The sequence below is a fragment of the Phalaenopsis equestris genome, unplaced genomic scaffold (assembly GCF_001263595.1).
Source record: "Phalaenopsis equestris unplaced genomic scaffold, ASM126359v1 Scaffold214251, whole genome shotgun sequence".
NCBI classification, from domain to species: domain Eukaryota; kingdom Viridiplantae; phylum Streptophyta; class Magnoliopsida; order Asparagales; family Orchidaceae; genus Phalaenopsis; species Phalaenopsis equestris.
The window spans coordinates 50,125-72,123 of record NW_018233046.1 but is presented as its reverse complement, the minus strand read 5'-3'; the positions used below and the strand labels follow the sequence as shown (position 1 = coordinate 72,123).

At 34.8% G+C, this 21,999-nt stretch overlaps 1 protein-coding gene and 1 pseudogene across 1 annotated transcript; one reads left to right on the top strand and one right to left on the bottom strand.

Annotated features, from left to right (window-relative positions):
* Nucleotides 1-2,200: 2,200 nt before the first annotated feature.
* LOC110037030 lies at nucleotides 2,201-4,267 on the bottom strand (annotated as a pseudogene).
* A 14,498-nt stretch (nucleotides 4,268-18,765) lies between these two features.
* On the top strand, nucleotides 18,766-21,422 carry LOC110037029. The gene is given in 8 exon segments (XM_020741592.1): nucleotides 18,766-19,207; nucleotides 19,209-19,537; nucleotides 19,624-19,900; nucleotides 19,954-20,100; nucleotides 20,143-20,307; nucleotides 20,361-20,507; nucleotides 20,762-20,807; nucleotides 20,810-21,422. Coding segments are annotated over 8 exon segments (1,569 nt in total). The 5' UTR covers nucleotides 18,766-19,159; the 3' UTR covers nucleotides 21,220-21,422.
* The last annotated feature ends 577 nt before the right edge of the window (nucleotides 21,423-21,999 follow it).

Below are 21,999 nucleotides of genomic sequence, written 5' to 3'. Positions count from 1 at the left end.
AAGGTCCATCAATGACATAAAGATACCATCAAAGTGATCAAGGCATTTGATGCTACATTCATTCAGATAGTTTAGTATCTCGAGTAAATATCCAACATCATTATTGTGAAGAAATCAAATATGAAATTATGAATTAATTTTAAGAAAATTGATAATTTTTGCCCAAAAGATCCATACACCTTACTTATCAATGTTGTGTTTGTAGACTTAGGAGTGCAATAAAGCATCCTTTTTAAATTTACTTCACTTTCTGTATTAAGAACTTCTCCATTGTTCAAGCCAAGGATTCTCATACAAAATAAGATTCGTAAGTCCTACCAATAATGATTGATTAACCCAAATAGTACTCATAAAAGGAATCTAACTATGAATAGTACACCATTACATGCAAGCCTCAGCTTCCATTTCAATTAGCGGCTGGCCTCAGCTCATATATTTTCTTAATAATTATATCTATTTGATCCATGCATTTACTTATTTCTAATCATATTTATTGATTTTTTATATGTTGGTTTATGTTTTATATTTATTCAAGTTTAACAAATTTTATTTGGATATTATTGTTTATTTCGTAAATTAATTTTAAATAAAACAAGTAATTTTTTCAAAAAATATAATGATATTTCATAGTTATACAAATATTGGCGATTTAAAATGTTTATATAAAAAAAATGAAATTTTGGTGATTATAAGAAAACAACTTATAGAAATACATGTTAATGATGTACATATTCTAATGCAATGACCACCATCTAACTAAAATTTTGCTATTTAATTATAATATAATTATTTAAAAATACTTAAAATATCTAAATGTTATTTTAAGTGTTTTAAAAAATATATTAGTTTGATTTTAGAAACAAAAAAAATAAAATGGTTTAAAAATACATAAAACATATGTTTTTTAAAATAAAATCAAAAATAAAATCAAAAACAAAAATAAAATAAAATTGATCCCTTGCTTAAGATCAATTTTATTTTTTGTTTTTTTTTCCTTTTCTTTTTAAAAAGATATTTGTTTAGTCTGTTTTATGTTTTTATTTTTGCTAAAAATAAATAAATATGTTTTTAAAAACACTCAAAAAAAAATTTAGATGTTTTGAGTATTTTAAAAAACAATTATATCTTAATCAAACATACAAACAAATTTTATTTCATAAACAAAACAAAATAAAAATAAAAAGTAGGAAACCAAAAACAAAAATTGATCATTTTAATTTTTTATTTTCTATTTTTTTAAATTTTATTTTATTTCTTTTGATTTATATATTTAGCTGATTAAAGTGGGGTTGTTTTTTTTAAATAATCAAAATAATTAAAAGTTATTTTGACTGTTTTAAAAAACATGTAAATTTATTTTCAAATATATATATATAAACACACACTAAACCAACATACTTCAAAAATAAAAGAAAAAAAGAAAGATTTTGCAAGCTTCAAATTTTTCCGCTACATCCAGGCCGTTGTCCGCACATCCAGAGTCCATATGTAATATTTTTTTTCCTGATAACATGAGAATAAAGAATAACCAAACCGAGTAGATCATCAACACAGTCGAATAAATCGATTCTGCAAGCTTAAAATCTCGTCCAGCCAAAGACAAAAATTAAATTCCCACTAACCCAAAATATACTTCCACAAATTGAAAATAATTACACCCAAAAAATGAATTAAAAAAGTAAAAAAAAATAAATAAAAAAAAGCTACATGTTACACTAAGAATCTGAAGGATCAAATGCACAACACTCATTTGACATAAATATATGCTTATATGAAAATAATGGAAAAAATTGAGCAATCTCGGAATGATTACAAAATAACTTGAAATGACATCAAACTCGATTTATTTCTTTGACTCCCAAATCATACACACAAAAGTTGGCCCTTGGGGTAATTTTAACATGCATGAGCCAGCTCAAAAACACATTGCCCGACTCTTGATGAGCTCATAATAAAATTAGACTATCATAGAAAGCATAAATGCTTTTAAATTCCAAGGTACTGTGAACTCCATCTAACTTCTAAGATTCCTACTTCATGAACCTTAAATAAATATTAATAAAAACATTTCTCCAAAAAATATAACACAATTTTTTTTTAGTTGCACATTCTTTACAGAGAAGCATACATCTAAGCTTACAAAAAGAAAGAGAGAGAGTATGATTAGGATAAATAGTATATATATATATATATATATATATTGCATAAAATGTACTATAATTAAGAAAAATGAGGTTATAGCTAAAATACCTCAGGAACTGCAGATTAAGACTCTACAATCAGCTCAGATATAGCAACTGAATGTCTTTCTCCAGATTTTTCATTTGAGTAACTGTAGAGATATCATGTACATTTTAAAGCTCAATTGATCAATATTGTCATTTCAGTAACAATATATAGGGCCTCAACAAGCCTAATAAGGAGGATGCTTACGTCGAAAGTATCATAACCCAAACCAACTCCACACAATCCACCCAAAGTAGTCTCTGCTCAACTGGAATGGGATATCATGTACATTTTAAAGCTCAATTGATCAATATTGTCATTTCAGTAATAATATAAAGGGTTTCAACAAGCCTAATAAGGAGGATACTTACGTCGAAAGTATCATAAAACCAAACCAAATCCACACAATCCACCCAAAGAAGTCTCTGCTCAACTGGAATGACCCCATAGGTAATCAGATGCGCAAAAGGCCACAGTTTCAACCCAGCCTGTCATGAGATAAATCAAGCAGAAATCTTAACAAAAAAGTCGTTATAATTTTCAAAAATAGTGATAGATTAGGAGAATATATGTGTTTTTGTAGCAAAAAATCTTTGTTTGCTATTGACCCCTAGAACAGAACAGCCAGTTCAGTCGATGAGCATGCTAATAGGTGTCCAACTCAAATTTCAAGAGAACCATCCATCAATTACTAGCAGTCCATGAGATAATCTCATTCATCATTCCTTGGGGGCGATCTACAAAACAGGTTTGGATTCAACACGAATCATATACATTTTCATTAAATCTATGACAAAAAAAAAAAAAAAAAAAAAGAAATGGGTTCAATGTTGAATGAATTCTATAGACACAAGGTTTGAGTAAGTAGCATTCATCACCTTAATTTTAAAGTTGCAAATATTTAATTCTATGTTTGAATGTAAGGAATTAAAAAAATAAAATAAAAACTCAAATACTCATAGATTCAAAACAAACCGATAAATTATTGAAAATTCATTTTATTTCATTCAATTCCCTTCATCGCCATCATCATCATCATTACTATTAGCATTATCCAAACTATTTAGAGCCAACTTAATGAATGCTCAATTTTCATTCTTTCCTGAAATATATTGTTTGAGTTAAGCCTATTCTTTGCAAATTATTTGAAATAACTTATATATTTATAGCCTTAAGATTAATCCTGTCTTCGTATTTCACTAGCACTAATTCTATATATTCATCTAGTAGGAGTATTTTTTTGCCTTTCGTTGTACATTGATTAACCATCTCAATCGATTTCTACAAACCTTATCTTCAATCAATATCGTTCCATTCAAATTGCTCCTTTTCCCTACCAAAAAAAAAACCATAAAGGTTTCTGATTCTTACAGTTAACAAGGGCCTAAACATAATTTTAGAATCGCAAGAAATCAAGAATCAGATATTAAATACCATTCCAAGTTGCAGTCCAAATTGTTTGATCAAATGCTACTTTAGCAGTAACCACCCACCAATCCTGGAATTCAAAAAGTAACTACAAGGCAGCTTGTATGTAAGCATCCGAAGCTTTTAACAAAATAAAAAATTGTAAAATGCAAAGCAAATTATAACCACCTCACACAATTCATAGTAGAAATGAGAAAGGGAGTCAGGAAGAGCGAATCCAGCGAGTCCAGAACGGAACATGCCAAAAAGATCGAACTCAAAACGTGGCTTCCCTGCACAGCACTGTAGAGAACTTATTTAAATTTTTTACATTAAAAATTCATTAAAATCAAATTATTAAATAAAAACCCAATTTACCAGTGAAATCCAATCGCCTAAAGAGTACACAACACCACCAGTTTGTTTTCAGAGCTTCTTCGTAGGCAGAGCAGATATGCTGTGGTGCATATCTGACAATCTCATAGATGGTCAAACCCTACAGTAAAAATTTCTAAAATGATCAGCCGAGGAATGGTAAAAGTAAAACATTCATTGCAAAAAATGCTGCACTGGTTGCTTCCAACAGCATTACAGATGAAAAGTACAGAATCCTAAACTGTTCATGCAACCCCATACATGACAAAAAAAATAATATACTAGAACTCACTCTAACCAACAAAGATTAAATATTTTAGGGGTATTTACATACATTCGACACAATTTTTTATGTATTTACATTACATATTTAACACCTAAACATTCATATTTACATAAATAACACTCAAATCTTTAACATCACATAAAAAATACCACTAGTATTATTTTTTTAAAGGTGAAATAAGCCTTTTTAAGCATAGGTTTATTACACCAAGATGTTATAAAAGTAAATATCAAATTTTGGGGGTTAGATATGCAAATACGTAAGATTTATGTGGCATGTATGTAAATTTCCCAATATTTTATAGCTATTTCAAAAATTCAAGTATTTAGTCGAAATGCGCTTATAAACCGTGCTAGATAATAAATCCGATCCTTCAAAATGATTACTAAGAGAGACTTTAACAGATTCCCCAAGTAGTTGGAATAAGGCTAATCATCATACTTGTCGAATTTCACGGCATGTTGCAAAATAAAAATGTGGAGTACCATGCTTACTCAAGTGCAACAACAACAACAAGCTTTTATCCACTAAGTGGGGTCAGATACATGAATCTTTTTTCTCCTAATAGATACTGTCATATTTTCATTTAATTCTAATAGATTAAGATATTTCTTATACAATATGCCTAAGTCTCTACTTCTGCCTTTCTTAACGTAAGTCGAATCTAAAACATCTACCTTCCTAACCGGCTCATTAAATGGTCGGCATAAAAATATGACCAAACTATCTAAGATGTCTGTCTTATTCTTCTCTGCCATTGGAGGTACACAAACCTATCTATGGATAGATTCATTTTGCATTTGTCTCCAAGTGTCAAACCACTCATCCACCCAAGTATTCTTATCTCAACAACACTTAACTTTATTTTATGCTTCTCTTTCAAAAGCAAACATTCTCAGTCATAAAGCATTGCAGGTCTCACGACCATCTTATAAAATATTCCTTCAAGCCTAAGCGATACTTTTCTATCACACAATAAACCTGATGCATTCCTCCACTTCAAGCAACCAACCTCAATTCTACTAATAACATCCCCATCTATATCACCATCACTTTGAACAATAGACCGAAGATATATAAAAAGTTCAGATTTTTTAATGATTTGATCCCCCATAGTTACAGCTCTGTCACTAGAGTTACTACTACTAAAATTACATTTCATGTAATCAGTTTTATATCAACTCAAACAAAGGCCTTTATACTCCAATGTAGGCCTCCATAATTCATGTTTTTCCTGAACTATTTCTCTCGCCTTATCCACAAGAAGGATATCATCAACAAAAAGCATATGCCAAGGTACATCATCCTACAAATGTCTTGTAAGAGCATATAAAACTAAAACAAAAGGATATGGGCTTAAAGTTGATCCCTGATGTCATTCAACGAAATAGGAAAATACTTGATCAATCCTCTTTCTGTTCGAACACAAGTAATAACTCTAGAATTCATATCTTTAACGACTTGAATATAAGTCATATCAACACATTTCTCTTCTAGAACTCTCTAAAGAATTTCTCTTGAAACCTTATTGTAAGCTTTCTCTAGATCAATAAAAATCATATGTAAATCCTTCGTACTCTATGTACTTTTCCATCAAACCTCTCAATAATCGTATATCTTCCATAGTAGACTTGCTCCCTTAGTTTTTATTAAAGCCTCAACTTCATTTTTACTAATGCAAAGGTAAAAATAAAAAGTTTTATAATTATTAATGATATTAAGTTCACCAAATTTGATCGTATTTTCAGAAATTTCATTGAAAATTTTATCAAAATAACTCACCCACCTGTGTTGAATATCTCCTCCAAAAAAACACTTTTTGATTTTCATCTTTAATACAATTTACTTAAATAAATCATTACTTTCTTTTGTCTTTGTTTCGCTAGTTTATACATATATTTTTCACCATCTTTAGTATTTAATATATTATAAATATATATAACTAAAAGTAGAATTCTTAGCATCTTATTCTCTTAGATTCCCTACGGGTCACCATATACTTTAGTTAGTTCCCTAAGCTTTTACATTTAAACAAATTTTTATAACACAATTTCTTATATTTTATATTTTGTTGCACATTATTAATCCTCCAACTATTTTTATTTATAAAAACTTTTCCTTTTGATTCTTCAAGTACATCTTTTACTACATGTGTTTAAAATATTGGTGTTTTATCCCACATAGAATTACTTTCTTCATGAACATCCCAAATCTTGAAGTTTACTCATAAAAATAATTTTATTTGTGTGTTTTAGATGCCCACATCTAATTCTATGACAATATTTCATTATATTATTTATCTTACAAATATTCATCTTAAAATCCATAATTAATAATCAATGTTAAGTACTTAAATTTGCACTTTGAATGACCTTACAATTTTACATTCTCGACAATCTCTTTTTCTTATAAAAAAATAATCAATTTGTATTTTATTAGATCCATTCTTATTTTATTAGATCCATTCTTTTCTTTTAAGTAATAATATGTTCATCTCTTTTCTTAAATAATGTATTAGCAATAACAAAATGATAAGCTAAAGCCAAATCTGATATAATCCTACCTTCTTCATTAATCACTCCAAAATCGAAGTCACCATTAATATTTCTAAAATCTTCTACCACTCTATCAATATGTCCATTTAAATCTCCTGCAATAAAAATTTTTTTCTTCAAGAGATTATTTGTATTAATTCTTTTAGGTTATTCCTTTTTTTTTAATTTATATCTAAACCTATTTGATGAGCATAACAACTTAAAACATTAGAAATCTTAGTATCAACAATAATCTTTAGGATTATAATTTTATCTTCGATTCTATTAATTTTTACAACATTACTTTTCAAACTCTTATCTATAATTACACTAACAAAAATTTTAATGTGACTCCTACTGTTGTGCTGGAGCCCGATCCTGCCTCCCGCCTTCCGATCCCGCTGTCGTGAAGCGTCGCGTCTCCTCCAGTGTCGCGAAAACTGCAAACCACTCCCGCTCCGATTTCTATCGCTCCCTCTACAGAATCTCGCTCCCAATCGTTGTGCCTCCCTCAGTTTTGCGAAGAGTGGCGTCTCCAGCTCCCGTTCACGAACTGTAGGTGCCAACCGCTCCCCCCTTCCTTTCTTGTGAAGCGAAACATCCCTTCGCTCCCTCCTGTTCGTGATAAAAGGTATCACATAGCTCTCCTTCAATTTTAGAAGTCACGTTTTGAGTTCTTCTTCAGGCTTTCTCGGGATAGAGGAAGAGTTTTTCGGGCTTCCATGGGACAATGGAAGAGAAGTGCAAGGAGGAGTAGTTCCTTGTGGTAGAGGAAGAAGAAGGAATAAAAAGATTGTTCTCCCTTGGCTTCTTCTTGGTATCTTGTGGCAGAAGAGAAATTGAGTTTTATTTATCTTGTAAGTTTATCTTCTTTGGTGTATCTCGATGTAGAGTTTCTTTGGTGTATTCGATGTAGAGAGAGAAGAACAGAGAGCAACAAAGTGAGAGATTCATCTTGTAAGTCGAGATGATCGACTGGTGTAAATTCCTCAAGCAGTAAAATCCTCTCCAACTCCGTGGACCTAGGCAATTCGCCAAGCCACGTAAATCTGTGTGTTCCGCTGTGTTACTGTTTTCTGGTGTGAATTTTCTCGTTCTATTTTTTTGCTTCATCGATCGTTCTCCTGTTTGATTTATATATATATCACATCAACTGATGGTGTATATATATCTCGCAACAACAACTGGTATCAGAGCTTTGTTCGGATCTGAGAAAAAATGATAGCTACAGATGAAGTGAAGGCTTCAGGGATCGAGAAATTTGATGGCATAGATTTTGGTTATTGGAGAATGTAGATAGAAGATTATCTTTATGGGAAGAAACTTCATCTTCCGTTATTGGGGAAAAGACCTGAAAGGATGGATGAGGCTGAATGAAATTTGTTGGATCGACAAGTTCTGGGGGTTATTCGATTTATCATATCGAGGTCCGTTGAACACAACGTCGCCAAGGAGAGGACAACTGCAGATCTCATGGGAGCCTAATCAGGTATGTATGAAAAGTCATCTGCGAACAACAAAGTCTATTTGATGAAGATTTATTCAATTTGAAGATGACGAAAGGTGTTTCTGTTGCTCAACACCTGAATGATTTCAATATTATCACAAATCAATTGTCGTCTGTTGAAAATAATTTTGATGATGAAATACGTGCGCTGATATTGTTGGCATCATTGTCAAATAGTTGGGAAGTCATGAGGATGGCAGTTCGTAGTTCTGCAGGTAAATCTAAACTGAAATGTGATGATATTCGTGATTTGATTTTGGCTGAGGAAGTGTGCAGGAAAGATTCTGGCGAGATCTCAGGTACGAGTTCGGCACAGGGGAAGAAGGCATCTTGTAAGAAGAAAGTTCGAGTAAGTGGGAGATGACAGAACTTCCACAGGGGAAGAAGGCATTACACAATAAGTGGGTGTACCAGGTGAAAACTGAGTTTGATGGCAATAAGAGTTACAAGGCTAGACCTGTTGAAAAAGACTTTCAACAAAGACAGGATATTGCTCATGCAGTGGAAGTTGTAAGCATAGACGAGAGTAATTCAAGAAGTAGCTTAGAGGTGCAAAGCTATGTTGACCCTGCTGATATGTTGATTAAGGGTGTTACTCTTGAGAGACTGAAGTTGTGTACAGCTTCAGTTGGTCTTCTGGAGTGACGACAGGACTTTGGGTTTTAGGAGGTGGATGATTCAAGTTGGAGGATTCATAGTGCAGAATTCTATTTGAAGAAAAAGGTGACACTGTCAGTGGAGGATATCAGTTTGAGGAAAGAGATGACATTATAACATGTGTATCGGTCTCCAAGTGGGAGATTGTTGTGTTGGAGCCCGATCCCACCTCCCGCCTTCCGATCCCACTGTCGCGAAGCATCGTCTTTTCTAGTGTCGCGAAAACTGCGAACCGCTTCCGCTCCCATTTCTCCCGCTCCCTCTATAGGATCCTGCTCCTGATCGTCGCGCCTCCCTCAGCTTCGCGAAGAGTCGCGTCTCCCGCTCCCGTTCGTCCCGTTCGCGAACTGTAGGCGCCAACCGCTCCCGCCTTCCTCTGTTGTGAAGCGAAGCATCTCTTTGCTCCTTACTATTCGTGATAAAAGGTATTGCACGACTCTCCTTCATTTTTAGAAGTCACGTTTTGAGTTCTTCGGGCTTTCTCGCGATGGAGGAAGAGTTCTTCGGGCTTCTACGAGACAATGGAAGAAAAGTGCAAGAAATAGTTCCTTGCGGTAGAGGAAGAAGAAGGAAGAAGGAAGAAGGAAGAAGAAAGAAGAAAATTGTTCTCCCTTGGCTTATTCTTGGTGACTTGTGGCAGAAGAGAAATTATGTTTTATTTCTCTTGTAAGTTTATCTTCTTCGGTGTATCTCGATGTAGAGTTTCTTCGGTGTATCTCAGTGTAGAGAGAGAAGAACAAAAAGAGAAAAAAAGAAAGCAATGAAGTGAGAGATTTCTCTTGTAAGTCAAGGTGATCAACTGGTGTAAATTCCTCAAGTAGTAAAATCCTCTGCAACTTCGTGGACGTGGACAATTTGTCGAACCACGTAAATTTGTGTTCCGCTGTGTTATTGTTTTCTGGTGTGAATTTTCTTGTTCTATTTTTTCGCTTCGTCGATCGTTCTCATGTTTGATTTATATATATACCACATCAACTGGTGGTGTATATATATCTCGCAAGAACACCTAATGATTACCAAAGTTTAAAACCTAAGCTATCAATCTTCTTAGCCTTTTCTCCAACTCATTTACTTTCTTGAATACATAAGATATCTTCCTATGAACCATAATATCTGCTACTTTCATTAATTTACCTGTGAGAGTATTTATATTCTAAGATCCTATCATAATATTAATTTTAATGATTAACTTTTTTGTCCGTATTCATCTATAATGTGGAAACCCTTACTTATTTGACACTAAACCCGCATATATGCAATGCTCACTCATATAAAATAATTTTCCTTGTAATTAACAAAATTGTTTTATGAGTAGAAGACAAGCAACACTAAGTTGCAGTGTTTGAACCCACTTAAAAGTGTAGGTATAAATAAAACTCCTTTTTAGTATTGAGAAGACTATTTAGAGTCTGTTTGGGGTAGCAGAAACATTGTAAAAGAGTTTTTTGCGCAACAACTGTGTTAGGAAGCTGTTCTACAGAAGCTGTTGTGGGGGAAGCTATGTATCTATTTATTTTGTGTAGTTGTACAATAGTTGTGCAACAATTGTTTATGATAAGAAGACCTTTCTGCCCCATATTGTTGTGTTGTTTAAAACATAACCAGCCATGTTGCATAATTTATATATGAAAACAGAAATTAGATTCAAAATCCCCAAAAGACTCATAAGTTCTAATATTACAACTAAAAACAAAATTTTTAATGCATAATATGATATCACATAATTATTAAAAATCTTTGAAGGGCGACTAGCCCCCATCTCTCCTTGGTTCCACTATTTGACATATTTATATTCGCGTATTTTCTTTTAGCCTTGATAGGAATTTTTTTTCAAAATTCTCCATGACCAAATAGGACGCAATGGAGAAAAAATATTCATGTAGCCAACCCCACGTAGTGGGATAAAGGCTTTGTTGTTGTTGTTTGTTGTATTCTCCGGAACAAATTTAAAACTTCAAAGAAAATACATAAGAGATCATGCTCAAAATTCCTTGACTTTCGTGCTTCTTCTGTTATGATGAACTAAATTAAATGCAAAGAACAGTTCTTCTATTAAAGATAGTGCACGCAAATGCACGTTCCTCGGAAGAGGCAGGATTGAAAGCTTTGTTGCGAGAACTATGAGATCCTGGTCCTTCCAATTAGATGTAGAGAAAATAAAAGGTGAATTTCCTCGTTGTAATTTCAACAGGGAACCACAGATAGGGCAATAACTATGCTAGAATTAGGGGAAAATAAACCTACCAAGAAATAGACGATGAATGCATTGCTAATGAGAGATTAGTTTTCCGACAATTCCTACACATGAATGAGAGACCGACCAAAATAATGAAACATTAGTCAATTTGAAAACATTTTCAAAACAACAAAAGGATGGATGAAAATGAAGACAAACCTCAATGGATGCTTAGAGATAGGGCAAACTAAGCTGTTGAGTAGGGCCTTGTTGATGCCGCCCGCGTCCTTGAGATGCAGTGCCATGCTCGCTCTCACCATTCCTCTCTGAAAACAAGATGCAGCTCGCTCTCGCCATGATCTCTCAAACGGAGACTGAAGCCTGGGAACTGAGGTAATAGCGAAACTACAAAGCAGCAAACATGGGGCAGAGGCCGCTTCACAAATTATTGGGTGCGTTAAAATAAACGGGCCTGCACCACGGAAACCAAACAGATGAATATGTGTTTCGTGTCGCGCAACAGAAGAAAGGTGCGCCAAATGCACCCATAATCTAACCAAATGGAATTCAAAAGTTCTTCTCCTCTGCAATTCTTTCTTTTGTTCTTCAAACATTCTTCCCCCTACAGAATAGGGATCTAAAACTTATTTTTAATTGTATATTTTCGTGAAGCAAAATTCTAAAATATGCTTGATTCAATGTCTACCATCTGAGTAATGCATTCTATTTTAGCCATTTCTTACGAACAAAATTCTAAAAATATGCTTGATTTAGTGTCTACAATCAGAGTAGTGCATATTTCTTCAGTCATTTTTTATGACTTCAGTGTCTGTCTGTTTTGTGGTTTGGGGGGGAGGGGGTAAGGAATGATTTGTATTTCATCTTTATTAACATGGATTAGCTTAAGAATTCTCTCTCTTGAGGTGTGGCTAAGCATGAAATTTACTACACGATTATAATTTACAAAGTCTTTAAAAAAAATTACAAAATCATCAAAGTAAGGGAATGATTTGTATTTCATCTAAAATTTCAAATTCTATTCATAGGCATTGGCTTAAGCATTCTCTCCCTAGAGGTGGGAATAAGCATGAAATTTACAACACAATAATAATTTACAAAGTCTTTTAAAAAAAGATTAAGAATTCATCAAAGTACCAAAAGAAATATACCAAGAGTAAGTGGGAGCTTCGCCAAATAAGCTTAAGAAACAAAATCCACCGAGTAAAATATTGAAATTAGCATAATATCATTTGGGTTCCTCAGATTTAGGTTGTGATTTACAAAGACCCATAACTTTAAAATTTTCCACTTTATTCATAGTGTCTTTAAGATTTCACTATTAACGCTTAGTTTGGCTTTTAATTTTTAAAGATGCCCTTCCTTTTGCTTTAAAAATCCCTTAATGCCCTTGCTTTTGCTTTAACAATCACTCATTTTGTTTGCAATGTTTTATAAGAGTTCACTATTATCTCTTATTATGGCTTTTAATATTGAAATATTTTTTTTTTTCTTTAAACATATCATCTTTTAAGTTTTCACTATTATCACTTAGTTTGGCTTTTAATTTTCAAAGATGTCCTTTCTTTTTACCTTTTGAAACTAAATTGTCTATTAATATAGATTATATAGCATTTTTTAGCATCAAAATACCCTCATCCATAAGATTTTTATCCCATTCTTGAGTTAAGTCATTTTCCAATGAAATCTAACATCACTCTGTTGACATCACAAGAGAATAAAAGTGATAGAGGAGATGAGAGAGGTCTTACAGTTATTATGATTGTTTCACATAGATGAGGTTGAGCCACTCAATCTAGTAATGTTAAATAAGAGCACGAAGGAGCAATAGCCGCATCATATAATTCAAAAGAAATAATAAAGTATAAAACATCATTATAGGAGGTGTAATCGCCTGTGATCGCTGGAGATAAATGAAATTATAAGCAATAGAAACAGCTAATTTGAATCAAAAGGAGGGGAAATAGAAAATTAGAGGAGCATTTGTGCTTTATTATACTGGATTGATTGTTCTGCATGAATTGTGACCCAAACATCGAGAACCATAATGAAGGGTATTACATCATTGATCTAAGTGAAGCACGGCCCAAATATACAAAATTTGGAAGATATTGAACCTAAAATAATCAATAGATGTAATGGCAAGTCTACTCAACAGAATTGCATTGCCAAAATTTATAAACTAGATCATAAAATTTCGAACTTGGTAATGGGCTCTTAGATTTCAAAGTATGTTACAATCAAACTTGGTAATGGGCTCTTAGATTTCAAAGTATGTTAATATTCGAGCAATATTATGAGGAATTTTAATTTAATTTTAGAATAAAAAAAATCAAAATGCCAGCAAAATTTTAACATGAACTATATAAGCTAATAAGGATTTTGAAGAATGAACCTTTAGAAGAAAATTATAATTTTGAATAAAAATGGATAACATGCTTCTAGCATGCCTTCTAGTGTCACTTCCATACATGCAAGACAGCTTGTAATGACCAACTGAAGCGAGTCATGTGGTCTGCATTTCAATCCATGTTCAAGATTTTAATGTACGCGATCATCGTTGAGCCAAAATAAGACAAATATGCCCTCGATAGACCCGGATCTATTAAATTTATCTAATATGAACAACACCTACTGATTGCTACCTAAATTAATTAGCATTAAATAAAATTTGCATATATTATTAAAATATGGGGTGAAGCCAATAACATGAAGTTAAGGATGGTACATAAGCATGATGTTCACCATTTAGACGCAGTTGATCTGGACGATCAGATGACTGATGATTTTGAAAGGGAACTTATTTTCTATAGAGATCATTTTCATGGGGGTCTCCAACTAACATTTTGCAAGGTGTTGCAGTTGATCATGAACCACTATGATGTGATCTCCACCTAGATCAAAAGCAACTCAATAGAGGCCATAATGACATGTGATCTAGTGCTGGCGAAGAGAGATCCCCTTGTCGTAGGAGCTCTTTTCATATATTTTCTCATTTCGAGTTGAGTCGAATGGCTCTCTTGTTTTTGAGTAGACCGAAAGTTCCTCCTAATCAGACTTGAAAATAAAATTGAAGATTGGTAGCAGTTTTTCATCATTGGGTCAACCAAAGACTGAAAGATCCAGACCCATCTGAACATCGAGGTGAACAAGAAGAAAACCGTGCCTCCCTGAATTTGGTTCATGGCCTCAGCGATCAAAGAGAGGCATCTGTCCTTTCTCTTGTAAATCGTCGAAATGGTGTTGAATAGAGTTATGAATCCACACAAGTTAAGTGTCATGATCGTGGAGAAATGGACAGTATCAGACATTGCAGAGGAGAAGCGAAAAATTGAGAAAATTTCTCAGCTTTCTTACAAGATGCTACAAAAGAATGCGGTCTGACTAGAAGCTGTCGAGGAAATGAAGAGGGGGAAGGCGACCGCACTCACCGTCGGCAAGATCCTAGGTTCGGACTATGTCCCTTCTGTTTCTAAAACTACCATTGTAACACAAAAGGTCTCCACCGAAGAATAGATTTTGATCGAGTGAAAGCCTTCCTTGATTGGTATAGGTTTTTCCAAGGTATAGGACCAGGAGGGGGACATAAGTCCAAGTTACTTGAGGACTGATGCTGAGGAGACTTTGGATGAACGGTCAGATCAAGAGCCAACGACTCCACGATAGGCGATCACCACCAGCTCATTGATTATGCTGCAAGAGGGAGGCTAGCATGCCCTCCTTCGTGGTTCCTACCAAATCCGAGCCAGAGTCTACGCCAGTTGCTGCTGCTGAGGAGGAAACACTTTGCAGGGAGGAAGCTCGGGTCAAGCCTGTACCTAAGGCCTAAACCACTGCCTTCAAAGAAGCTCGCCAAAGTAAGGGCATGGCTCCGACACTTGATTCGAATATCTTGCTTCCCCTGCAATCGGGGAAAAGACTAAGGATCTGTATGGCTTAGCTGCGCTGCCCCAGGAAGTTGCTGTGGGGAAGCTGGTTGTCTGTTTGTTGCAGGTGTGGGAAAGTTGTTTCTGGAAAATTAATAATTCTGCCATTGTTCAGTAAATTTGTTTGTAACAGAACTGTGACATTTATTTAATAATTCAGAGACAAAATTTCAAAATAATAATGAATTTATTTTGAAGTTTAAAAATATGTTCAAATTAATGATGAAATTATTGGAATTCATTATTAGCTTGAATGTAGTTGGAAATCAGTTATTACTTTGAAAGTCTACGAACACTTAAAGCCCTCAAAGAAGATAATTATACTTTCACAATCAAAATAAGTGAGAATGAAATTATCATTCTCATAAACATGTTTTTATCTGCTGGCAACCAAATGAACCATAAGGTGGATCTCGAAATAAGAACACATCCTTCAAACTACTCTCTCTTAACAACTGTAGAAATGAGGCAATCACAATGAAGTAAAATCACCTTCAATTTGCATTAAAGCTGTGAACCCAAAAAAATTTAAATTGTTGCAACAACTACTATGAAAGAAGGGTTTAAACTTCTTTCATTGGAAGAATATGTCCATATAAAATGCTTAACAAATTGTATAGTAACCTATTCGTCTTCATGAGAATGATGATTACTTCATTTTAAATAAGATAACAAAGGTGCATTTACATATATAACACACAAACCTTAAAAATTTACAGATTTAACACCTAAGCTTTCATATTTACATACATAACACTCAAATCATTAGCATCACAACAAGAAACCACTGTTACAAACTGAAGAAGGCAGAATTCACTACTTCCAACATATTCTCAACAGTTTCAAGCTACTAAATGCAATGTATAAGGCAAAATGGAGATTTTAATATCAAAATTCACTGCTTCCAACATGTTCTCAACAGATACAAACTGAAGAAGGCAGAAATCACTGCTTCCAACATATTCTCAACAGTTTCAAGCTACCAAATGAAGCTTGTAATATCTAAATATTGTAATGGGATGGATTTTATATAATGCAGCAAGGAGAACTGGAAAAGAAGGATTTCAAACATGTAAAATAGCAAGATTGCAATTCCCAAGCCAGTAATAATTCTCAGTTAACTTCAAAGTTTTCCTGAGCTCTTGGAATAGCCGTCAAATTGAGTATTTGGAAATCTGAAAATCTGAAAGAATATTTTGCTCTTAAAATGCGGGTTTGTGTTCCCAATAACTTTGAAATGAAAAAAATACATATTATATATGATGAAATGTGCCAAATGCAATTCAATATACGACTAAATGCATTTCAAACTCTTTTTTTAACATATGTAGCCAACCGATTGTTTAATCAATGATAGGAGGGAGAGAAGAAAACGACGTGGAGAAAGAGAGTGAGCAATCATGGGAAATTCCTCCGTTAGATTACCTGGGGAAATCATTTTCTCCTCTATGGCCTCCACCAAACTCTTTAGAACGGAAATTCATTGGTAGTCAGGTGAAAGCAATACTAGTTAACTAGCTTAACCCATAAAAGTCTAAATTTTCATAAGCCAATAAAAAAGAGGCAAACCAGGGGGAGTCGAATCAATCCAAGTTTCAAGACTTAATTATGGCTATACTTTAGATTATTTTAATTTGATTTAATATATTTAGTTGAACTAATCTCTTTAAATAAAGTGTCATTCATATATTTTGATAAGAATTAACTTGATCACAAGATATGATTAGATTGTATTAAAATTTTGGTCTTTCCCGATAATCCTATTTCTATAAAACTTGATTAATAACTTGGAATTGAGCAGGTTATTATTGATTGGCAATGAATGAACTCAAATTATTTGAGTTCAATTAAGTCCTTTTAAGATCAAAATTGTGAATGAGTTCTTTATCTGGATAAGCATATGATTTTGTTGTTTAGGCTTCATAAATAGCGAGTTCCCTATCCATGCTCCATATAAAAGAAATACAAAGCAAGTGAAAGAAATAGCTTTTCTCAAATAAATAAAGAATATTTTCATCAAGGCATTTGTGAGAGGTAATTTGTGTATGTTGGAATTTGATGTTTATAACTTGGTGTTAAGATAAATTAGAGTATTAGTTTATTCATACATCATATAGTTAAGAAATAGGTGATGAAGAGATATTAAATGGTTGCAATCTCCAATACATTTAACCTTCTTGATTCAAACTAAAGTTTAATCATTGGTGCATATCGCAAACTTCAATCGCTCTTTTAATCGAGTCACTAACAGGTACTATCAAAAATAACAACTCGATTGGAATCAAGTAGTTCATGAAATTAATGGGTCAAATGGATCTAGCCCAATATAGAATACTTTAAAAAATAGTGTAGAAATATTAACTGATTAACCTTATCTCATGATCTTAAGCTTCTAGGTTAAAATTAAAATTGATCAATAATGTTTATGGCCCAACTTTGACATCAATTAGGTTTACACTCCCTGATAGTTGAGGATCTAGAATTTCATGTGAATTAAGATACAAGTAGAGCTACCCTCCAATTACTTGAGAAGCTCGAATTTAAGGGGGTATAAGCAAAGGTATAATTTGGAATGTCAGATAATGAAGTGTCAATTTTACATAATTTAGTTAGATTTTTATTTAATGGCTTTTCTTTCCTTTCCTTGATTTAAACTATCATTTATATTTATCTTTGAATATCAACAATCTTTTATTGTACTTACGATGAATCAAAACTTCTTAATTTCTAACTTATCGGTTGTGAAAATCATAAGATCATGGATTCTAATCTATACTTTAAGTGAAAAAAATGTGTAGGAACAAATATATTTTTTACTTAAACTTTCTAAAAAAAAATCAATCTTCCCAATAGTTCCTAAAAGTTAACTATGATTACATGCATCCATGTGCCTACGAAAAAAAATGACTTCTTGATGAAATTATGATCGAGAAAGTTTTTCTAACAGGAAGTTTAAAAATCATACCAGCTTCAATTATAGTTGCATTCACATACTTAGCATCATTCTGATCAAAGTTCTTTTGCGTGCTTCCATTTCTATCAGATGAATATTAGAGATTGCAATGAACAGGGCCACTTTTTTACTGAAATTATCTTTCGACTAGGTATTTAGATTGAAAAATAGAAGCAAAAAACCATTGGTAAAAATAGTTTTCTAGGAAGAAAGCCTAGACCAGACACTATACTTTTAAAGGAATGAAAACAGATGCAGTAAAATATAAGATAAATAAAATAAGTAGTAATAAAAAAAGATTTTTATTTAAGTAGAGTTTGAGTGATGTCACCAATCGTCTACTTCATTCCGCCCCCACCAAAATGTTCGGGCACATTCATTAATCTGAAATTTAGGCAATCTGTAAGAGTATTCAGCGTTCATTCAATTACTTTAATCAACATATTTGCTATCATTCTGAATAGCATATGAACAAATCATATGAAAAAAAAAAATCAAAGACAAAAAAATTGCAAAAACTGGCAAACAAACCACCGTACCAGCAGATACATAGGCTACTATTTCATCAGTCGGAATCAAAACTGAAATTTTAGTCGCAAACATCACTAGTCGCTACTGAACTCTGGTAAATAGTCCTACCTAAAAATAATTTAAAATAAACATTGTAATTAGAATACTGAATTACACGCAAAAGCTTACCTCTACAAACCTCGGATCTGCAACTCAGATCAATTTGTTCACCAACTCAAAAAAACTCTATTCAAAGATCTCTCAAAGGTCAAATGAACGCTTCAAAGACATTCAAAGAGTAGAAAATCTGCTCTCAAAGAAAGTAAGGGATCTCAATGTCTACCCTAGATTTTCTGATCGCGAAGAACACGACTGAGTATAGAGAAAAAGATGACAGATGATAGGCTTCAGCTTACAAGCTCCAGTTTCATCCGATAAGGCGCTGACGAACTTTCGTTCCCTCACACGAAACATCCACGGTCTCTGTTTACAACCAAAGCTTAAAGGCCCAATAAAATCCTTACAGTTCTCTGCCAGATTCAGGGAATTGAAGCAACGATTCATCTTGATTCCGCTACTCCAAAATGTGCACTATTGAGAAACGCAGCAGAGTGTTCGTCCTCACTCTCACCCGGCGACGGCGAGCCCCGCCTTTCCCCCGACTTCATTGATGCGATACGATCCGCCCTTGCCTACGCCAAGACCGATTACTACTCATGCGGCAGGCGAGGCCGAGCCTTGGTCATCACCTCCGATGGACGCTTCTTCTCCAATGGCTTCGAGATTGCCTGGTCCAAAGCAGCAACCTCCCCTGCTGCCTCCCAGGAACGGCTCATCTCCATGGGCTCCCTTTTCATCAATCTCATTGCCGACCTTCTCGCTCTTCCTATGCCGACCATAGCCGCCATCAACGGTCACGCAGCAGCCGCCCGATTCTCCTGGCTATCAGCCACGATTACGTTGAGATGAGGGCGGACAGGGGATTCATTTGTATGAGCGAGATCCATATAGGGATGCCAACTTCGCCTTACTTCCTAACATTGATCAGGTCAAAAGTTTCTGATGCGAAGGTTGTCCGCGACATAGTGTTGCGAGGAGCGAAGATGAAGGCTGCGGAAGCGCAGGCGAAGGGGATTATTGACGGATCACATATTGGAGCAGCGGAGACGGTGGAGGCTGCGGTGCGGCGTGCAGATAAGCTCTTAGAAAGGGATTGGAATGGAGATGTGTATGCTTCGATTCGTCGGAGTTCATTGCCGGAGATTTGCAAGGCCGTGGGGCAGTCAGAAGAGACTGAAAATGAGCGGCAGAAGTTGCTTTTTGTGGTTGCTAAGCTCTAATGAGTTCTGCTTTCCTCATAAACATAGGTTAATTCAAGGCCGCGGTGCGGCGTGCAGATAAGCTCTTAGAAAGGGATTGGAATGATGTGTATGCTTCGATTCGTCGGAGTTCATTGCCGGAGATTTGCAAGGCCGTGGAGCAGTCAGAAGAGACTGAAAATGAGCGGCAGAAGTTGCTTTTTGCGGTTGCTAAGCTCTAATGAGTTCTGCTTTCCTCATAAACATAGGTTAATTCAAGGCCGGAGGCTGCGGTGCGGCGTGCAGATAAGCTCTTAGAAAGGGATTGGAATGATGTGTATGCTTCGATTCGTCGGAGTTCATTGCCGGAGATTTGCAAGGCCGTGGGGCAGTCAGAAGAGACTGAAAATGAGCGGCAGAAGTTGCTTTTTGTGGTTGCTAAGCTCTAATGAGTTCTGCTTTCCTCATAAACATAGGTTAATTCAAGGCCGCGGTGCGGCGTGCAGATAAGCTCTTAGAAAGGGATTGGAATGATGTGTATGCTTCGATTCGTCGGAGTTCATTGCCGGAGATTTGCAAGGCCGTGGAGCAGTCAGAAGAGACTGAAAATGAGCGGCAGAAGTTGCTTTTTGCGGTTGCTAAGCTCTAATGAGTTCTGCTTTCCTCATAAACATAGGTTAATTCAGAGAGAAATAAAGATAATAGATAAATTAATAAATAATAATAAATTTTCATGTAATTAGCAACTTAATAAATAGTTATATATTTATCTATGCCTCTTTTTATCAAGCATATATGGCTCTCTCTTTACCGAGCTATGGAAAATGATTCAAGATCATGTTGTACAATTGGAATTTATTCACTATGGTTTCGTTTGAAATAGCTTAGAGTCTCTTTGAGACCATAGCCGCCATCAACGGTCACGCAGCAGCCGCCCGATTCTCCTGGCTATCAGCCACGATTACGTTGAGATGAGGGCGGACAGGGGATTCATTTATATGAGCGAGATCCATATAGGGATGCCAATTTCGCCTTACTTCCTAACATTGATCAGGTCAAAAGTTTCTGATGCGAAGGTTGTCCGCGACATAGTGTTGCGAGGAGCGAAGATGAAGGCTGCGGAAGCGCAGGCGAAGGGGATTATAGACGGATCACATATTGGAGCAGCGGAGACGGTGGAGGCTGCGGTGCGGCGTGCAGATAAGCTCTTAGAAAGGGATTGGAATGGAGATGTGTATGCTTCGATTCGTCGGAGTTCATTGCCGGAGATTTGCAAGGCCGTGGGGCAGTCAGAAGAGACTGAAAATGAGCGGCAGAAGTTGCTTTTTGTGGTTGCTAAGCTCTAATGAGTTCTGCTTTCCTCATAAACATAGGTTAATTCAAGGCCGCGGTGCGGCGTGCAGATAAGCTCTTAGAAAGGGATTGGAATGGAGATGTGTATGCTTCGATTCGTCGGAGTTCATTGCCGGAGATTTGCAAGGCCGTGGGGCAGTCAGAAGAGACTGAAAATGAGCGGCAGAAGTTGCTTTTTGCGGTTGCTAAGCTCTAATAAGTTCTGCTTTCCTCATAAACATGGTTAATTCTAGAGAGAAATAAAGATAATAGATAAATTAATAAATAATAATAAATTTTCATGTAATTAGCAACTTAATAAATAGTTATATATTTATCTATGCCTCTTTTTATCAAGCATATATGGCTCTCTATCTTTACCGAGCTATGGAAAATGATTCAAGATCATGTTGTACAATTGGAATTTATTCACTATGGTTTCGTTTGAAATAGCTTAGAGTCTCTTTGAGGCAGCTGCAGCTTATTGAATAACCTGCTGATAAGCTGATTAAAAATAATCTGCTGATAAGTTAGATGCGGCAGTTATTACAAATTTTTATTTTTTTTTAAAAAGCCACACCGCAGTCGTTGATCAGGTCAAAAGTTTCTGATGCGAAGGTTGTCTATATTAGATGAATTTTGAAAACTTTTGCGAGGAGCGAAGATGAAGGTGAAGTTGCGAGGAGCGAAGATGAAGGCTGCGGAAGCGCAGGCGAAGGGGATTATAGACGGATCACATATTGGAGCAGCGGAGACGGTGGAGGCTGCGGTGGGGCGTGGCGGTAAGCCCTTTG